Source organism: Centruroides sculpturatus, unplaced genomic scaffold (assembly GCF_000671375.1).
Source record: "Centruroides sculpturatus isolate CEXI.00-Female unplaced genomic scaffold, Cexi_2.0 scaffold810, whole genome shotgun sequence".
NCBI classification, from domain to species: domain Eukaryota; kingdom Metazoa; phylum Arthropoda; class Arachnida; order Scorpiones; family Buthidae; genus Centruroides; species Centruroides sculpturatus.
This window is the reverse complement of record NW_019385140.1, coordinates 27,399-33,761: the sequence shown is the minus strand read 5'-3', so window position 1 is coordinate 33,761 and position 6,363 is coordinate 27,399. Positions and strand designations below refer to the sequence as shown.

The following is a 6,363-nucleotide window of genomic DNA, read 5'->3' as shown; positions in this document are numbered from 1 at the left end:
CTGTTTATTTCTTTGCAATCTTGGGAGGATCCATGATAACTTTTGGTACAAAATTCAAAAATATGTGATTTCAATCGGTTTTGAGACACATGTGCTGAAGGCCTGTTTAAGCGCACGAAAAAATATATGCTTTTTTAACATAAAACTGTAAACCAGCTTCTTTCATTATTATATTTGAATCTTAAAACAAATCTTGCAACACATGAAATATAGACGATCATGACATAGTAAATTTCTAAAGATTTTCTGGACAAAAATCATGCCCATACATATCAATTGCAGATAGAACGATGCTTTTCATTTAATTGTGGCACAATTTATACGCTGGTCGATATGTTGCAATTAATTCCTCTCTTATTCTAAAAGCAACCTAAACATCTTCAATTTTATTGAAATTCGTGAAATTATTTAAAATGAATAAAAAAAATTAATATTAAACGTGATTTTTTTACTTTTAAAACTGCTTTTTACGACTTCAATAGACATTTTAAAACATACAACAAATAAGTAAATAATTTATACAAAATGAAAAATATGCAAATCAAAACAAATGCAAATAACTAAAAGAAAATTAAAATTTAAAGTCTTTTTTTTGTTATTTTTTAGATTTATCTTTTAACTTTTTTGAATATTTTCAAAAAACAACAAAAAGCAACAAAGTTGCTTAATAAAAAATAACTAAAACTAAAACAAATGCAATGAAATGCAAATAACTAAAAGAAAATTAAAATTTAAAGTCTTTTTTTTGTTATTTTTTAGATTTATCTTTTAATTTTTTTGAATATTTTCAAAAAACAACAAAAAGCAACAAAGTTGCTTAATAAAAAATAACTAAAACTAAAACAAATGCAATGAAATGCAAATAACTAAAAGAAAATTAAAATTTAAAGTCTTTTTTTTGTTATTTTTTAGATTTATCTTTTAATTTTTTTGAATATTTTCAAAAAACAACAAAAAGCAACAAAGTTGCTTAATAAAAAATAACTAAAACTAAAACAAATGCAATGAAATGCAAATAACTAAAAGAAAATTAAAATTTAAAGTCTTTTTTTTGTTATTTTTTAGATTTATCTTTTAATTTTTTTGAATATTTTCAAAAAACAACAAAAAGCAACAAAGTTGCTTAATAAAAAATAACTAAAACTAAAACAAATGCAATGAAATGCAAATAACTAAAAGAAAATTAAAATTTAAAGTCTTTTTTTTGTTATTTTTTAGATTTATCTTTTAATTTTTTTGAATATTTTCAAAAAACAACAAAAAGCAACAAAGTTGCTTAATAAAAAATAACTAAAACTAAAACAAATGCAATGAAATGCAAATAACTAAAAGAAAATTAAAATTTAAAGTCTTTTTTTTGTTATTTTTTAGATTTATCTTTTAATTTTTTTGAATATTTTCAAAAAACAACAAAAAGCAACAAAGTTGCTTAATAAAAAATAACTAAAACTAAAACAAATGCAATGAAATGCAAATAACTAAAAGAAAATTAAAATTTAAAGTCTTTTTTTTGTTATTTTTTAGATTTATCTTTTAATTTTTTTGAATATTTTCAAAAAACAACAAAAAGCAACAAAGTTGCTTAATAAAAAATAACTAAAACTAAAACAAATGCAATGAAATGCAAATAACTAAAAGAAAATTAAAATTTAAAGTCTTTTTTTTGTTATTTTTTAGATTTATCTTTTAATTTTTTTGAATATTTTCAAAAAACAACAAAAAGCAACAAAGTTGCTTAATAAAAAATAACTAAAACTAAAACAAATGCAATGAAATGCAAATAACTAAAAGAAAATTAAAATTTAAAGTCTTTTTTTTGTTATTTTTTAGATTTATCTTTTNATTATTGGTATGATTGTTTGATCAAAACAATTTTTTTGTTGTTTTTAAAAATTGCTCTTGTGATTTTTTTGCTCATTTTAAAAATAAAACTTCTTAAATCTGTGAAAAAAATTGAAAAATTAATCAATAAATGTATCTAAAATATTCAATTATTTAATAATTTTTAAATCAGTAAGTTTATTTTTTTCTAAAAAACATTAGTTACATATCAAACGAAAATTATTAAGATGATAATTATTAATTTGCTACTGTTGTGTCATTTATTATGTTTCATATATATTATTTTTTATTTGAATAGTTTAAATTCTTGGTATACTGATATTCATATGAAGTGGCTGAATATTTTAATCTCTACTCCTATTTATCCTGTAGCTTTCCCTTTGTTACGAGACTACTACTCTCCTAGAATATATTGTAGACGATACTTGGACAAGAATATATATATATATATATATATAATCCTAATGCGCTGTAAGACTACTCCAATCTGTCTATATGTAAATATCTCAATGTCTGTCTCAATGTTATAAAGAATATGATGTATTTCTACGTTAATACATGTTTTCTGTTCTCCTGTGACCATGGTTAAAACACTATTTCTATCAGGGATTGAAATGGGGTTGAATTTATAAGTGTAGAGTAGATAATTTTGTAAGTGTTAAGTGTAAAATACAAAAATATTCTGATTATATTCTTACCCGAGACGTACTCGGATTAAATCAAGTAGATGTACACTTGACTCAATGATGTATAGAAAGAGATCATTAATGAAACTGAATGTATTCAGTCTCTCCATTTTTCACGCTTCTCAATAACTTCTGTGCTGATCTGCATAAGAAAAATCAAATTATTATCTGAAAACATATCTAAATTTGAATTTTATCAAAATATATTGAGAGGGCAATATCGGCTGTGTTTATATTCATTTAATGTTATCAAATATTACATTATATCAAATTGAGAATCAAAAAACGTTATATGTATAAATAATTGCTCGTTATTATTATTTTCATTTGTAACTTATTTTTTCATTGGATTAAAAATGGAACTATTTTGGTAAACCTCGATGTAGCGCAAAAATATAAAAAAGTTATGCCATTCTCATAGTAGTTACGAAGATTTTAAGCTCAAATCTCTGCGTACATCTTAATATTGTGTATAATTGTTGCTGTTTGAGGTACTTCTGTTTAGCATCATACTAGATTGAGTGAGAATTGTAAAGACGAAAGAATGACCGAGCTAAATCAAACTTTGTTTGTATTCACATACATAGAAACTTACCTCTTTACTGGCTTCCATACGGCCTTGAGAAAAGATCCGGCTTTATTTAATGTTTTTCTCTTATTATCAGCACACCCAACATTATATCCAATGATGTTAGAATTTTCTATGCATCCTTCGTGCTTGCTGAAGCCTTCATTGATTCTGATGTTTGTTGCACGACCCATAATATCATCATTAAATTCATACTCTTCCAGATCTTCAACCAATCGCTCACTAAATGTAAAAAGAAAAAATTTTCAATGCAGTAAATGTTTATAAAACTTATATAGAAATTATAATACATTATTTCAAAAACATTTTATTTTATATTTCCCATCTAAACTATATTCTCAGCGAACATCCCCGTCATTTACCGGCTAATTCCGTACTATATTATAAGACTGTATAACTGTATTATACTGTTGTCCACCTTGGTCATTTTTTGTGTACTAGGATTTCGTATAATAAAAAAAAACACACTTTCGAATTAAAGTATATTTACTGTCTATACTGTAATGTACATAAAAGATTTTATATGTCACTACGATCGAGCATTTCGGGTCAACGTTCCTCCTTATATGATACAGTATTATTATTTTTATAGTTTAATATACCCATATAATTCTTTTAACATTTTCGGAATAGATTTGTGAAATGCCATTTTTTAAATTTTTTCAGCAAAACTTTTCTTAAATATTTTCCTGTTTATTACAACATAGTTTCATTCACTTAAACATCACTTATTCGTTAAACGAATTACCAACTCTTCATCCCACTGAGTAATTATCTATCTCACACCATCTCACTCTGCAGCTGTTACGGTCATATTAAAATACAAGCATAAAAAGGTAACGTCTGCTCAGAAGAAACGTTGGCCCGAAATGCTCGATCGTAGTATAATAGCATATAAGATTACGTTGCACTAAATATATTTTAATTTATTATATTTATTATATCCAATTAAATATATTTAATATATTTAATTGGAAATAATGTGTTTTGTTTTCCTCATTATAACAAGTCCAAAGCGAACTTCCACTTTAAACTTGTTATAATGACTCAAAAATGTCTAAAGTGGTTAAATGTATAATATAAGTAATTAAAAACAAGAACCATGTATCAACATGATATAAGTGTATAACATATAAACAGTAATATAACTTACCTGTTAAAGCGATCGCACGAAATCTCGTAAAATGGCCGAAGCTTTTCTATTGCTTGTTTACACGCAGCATTAATGTGGTTTTTGAAGATGGACGTTCCAAATCTATTATTTGCGGGTTCATCCTGCTTCAATAGGCCTTTTTTATTGCCTCGATATTTAAAGTGATCCAAATTCTTTGGATGCACGAAACCCGCTCGTCCATCAGATGTTGCCCTGAAAATAGAAAGTGAAAATTCACATAACACAATAAATGTTAAATACCGAAACCTTTATTTTAAATTTAAAATGGAATATACAAAAATTTGCCAATGAGTACTTATGTAAACTTTTAGAAAAATTATTACACTCTAAAAAACTTTTCATTTAATGTCTAACAAAATTTCTTATCACACTGTAAGCTAAAGAAAGCATCATTTAATATACTCGTGAAATTTCATTAATTTGAGTGAGGGGAAGAAGTTTTTAGTAATTAAGCTTAAATTTTCAATAAGTATCTTATTATAAAACAACATGTAATAAAATTTAACAACTTATAAATTATATATCTATTAACTGCTAATTCAATTAATAATTTATGACTATTGTAGTGAATTAAAAAGGCTACGGATGACAAATGAGTCTATTAAATTAGGTTCAATAAGTTAAAAACGTATTCTGTTTACTTTTCTAAGTAGCAGTAAATGTAAAAACCCTAAGATGTTTTTACTTAGCACAAGACCCTGAACTCTGAGCAGTTAAACTCACGCAAATTTAACCCATTAATTTTAACATCAAAATAATTACAGGATACAGCAAAACACAAAAATTTTTACTTAAAAACTACTTTCAGAAATATCGAAGAATCGAAATCTTTAAATCAATTTAAATTAGTTAACATTTACACAGAGCAATTTCATTTTAAAGCCATTAATTTTTCGAATGAATTTCTTATTCGCATAAATAACAATAAAATGTGAAAAATCTCTTACTCCAAAGGTTCAGGCAAGGGATGATAATTTAAAGAATCAAAAAACATCTTTTTAGCACTTGAAAACCGCACTCTTGACAATAACAGAGCTAAACAATGAATGATCAATTGTTGAGTTTCTTTGTTACGCGTTAATCGAAGAAGAAAGAAATTTTAATGATTAATTTGTAATTTTATTTTCTATTTTTAATTTTTGAATTAGTTCCTGTGTAATAATAAATAAAAGGTAATCGTCTTGGCCCATCCGGGCGAGAAATTCTCCAAGAATTTTTCATGAAAGATCTATCTCGCTACCTTGAGCCCAGTCCCTCATCATTGTAGTTTGAAACATACCTACCATTATGGGCATGGTTCATCCCACAATGAGCAGGATTGATAGTATTTTAGAGTTGCCTACCTGTGTCTGAGTGGAAAAGATACTGAATTTTTGTAGCTTTTCGTCAGTTTGCTCCTTGCTGACAGGCTGACAACGTAGAACTTTTCGAGTTTACTTTACGTTTGTAATACCTAAATAGGAATCAGTTTTTCATTTAAACTTTTTTCGAGAGGCATTTCTCTTCAGTGTTGTGTTGACATATACAGTTAATGTAAAGCTTTTTAATATTCATATGGCAAAGAAAGTAATATTATTAATGTCAATAGCTATATTTGAACCTGCATCTCTGCAATAGAATTACAGTATGTAGTGCTTCTGTTGATGGCGGTTTCTTAATAAATTATTGTACAATAAATGATTAAAATTATTGCAATAGTTCAACTATATTAAGGCAAATAAGAATTCAGCAGGTTTTAATCGCATTTTTATGTCTTTTCATTCACTAATGGTCTAAATATAAAAAATTACTTGTCCTTGCTGACTGCTTGATCATAATTTAAAGCAAACCGCTGAACCTAAAAAGGTGAAATTTGGTACTTAGTTCGATTACGTCATGAAAACGCACACTAAGAAGGTATTTTTTGGAATTCTTTTGCGGTGGGGAGAGAAAAAGCATTAAGGGAAAACGTTAACCTAAAGAGCAACTTCTACTGTACTATTTTAGATGCGATTTTTTTCTACTACGTTTAGTTTACATTGAGTACTTCGGTGTATTAAATTGATAACATTTCAGACATTGTTATAAATATA

The 6,363-nt window shown here is 26.0% G+C and overlaps 1 protein-coding gene across 3 annotated transcripts; it reads right to left on the bottom strand.

The window, feature by feature from the left end:
• Positions 1–1,894: 1,894 nt before the first annotated feature.
• On the bottom strand, positions 1,895–5,332 carry LOC111635320. 3 transcript variants are annotated; one of them, XR_002758355.1, is made up of 5 exons: positions 5,239–5,332; positions 4,271–4,483; positions 3,124–3,339; positions 2,541–2,670; positions 1,895–1,941 (listed from the first exon to the last, which is right to left on the bottom strand). XR_002758355.1 is itself a non-coding variant. In XM_023380254.1 (4 exons), the coding sequence occupies exons 1-4, from the start codon at positions 5,283–5,285 to the stop codon at positions 1,920–1,922; spliced, it is 498 nt and encodes a 165-aa protein (XP_023236022.1). In that variant the 5' UTR covers positions 5,286–5,332; the 3' UTR covers positions 1,913–1,919. The 3 variants fall into 3 exon arrangements, 2 of the variants coding, with proteins under 2 accessions (XP_023236022.1, XP_023236021.1); XM_023380254.1 differs by lacking the exon at positions 2,541–2,670 and having other exon boundaries at positions 1,913–1,941; XM_023380253.1 differs by lacking the exon at positions 1,895–1,941 and having other exon boundaries at positions 2,451–2,670.
• Between the last annotated feature and the right edge of the window lie 1,031 nt (positions 5,333–6,363).

What these genes read in the sequence shown, in the direction of transcription:
- LOC111635320 (XM_023380253.1), bottom strand. Translation starts at nt 5,285, where the DNA reads ATGTTTTTTGATTCTTTAAATTATCATCCCTTGCCTGAACCTTTGGA. An exon ending in CCCTTGCCTGAACCTTTGGA is followed by an intron (nt 4,484 to 5,238) that starts GTAAGAGATTTT and finishes TTCTATTTTCAG; the next exon opens with GGCAACATCTGATGGACGAG. An exon ending in GTATGGAAGCCAGTAAAGAG is followed by an intron (nt 2,671 to 3,123) that starts GTAAGTTTCTAT and finishes TTTCTTATGCAG; the next exon opens with ATCAGCACAGAAGTTATTGA.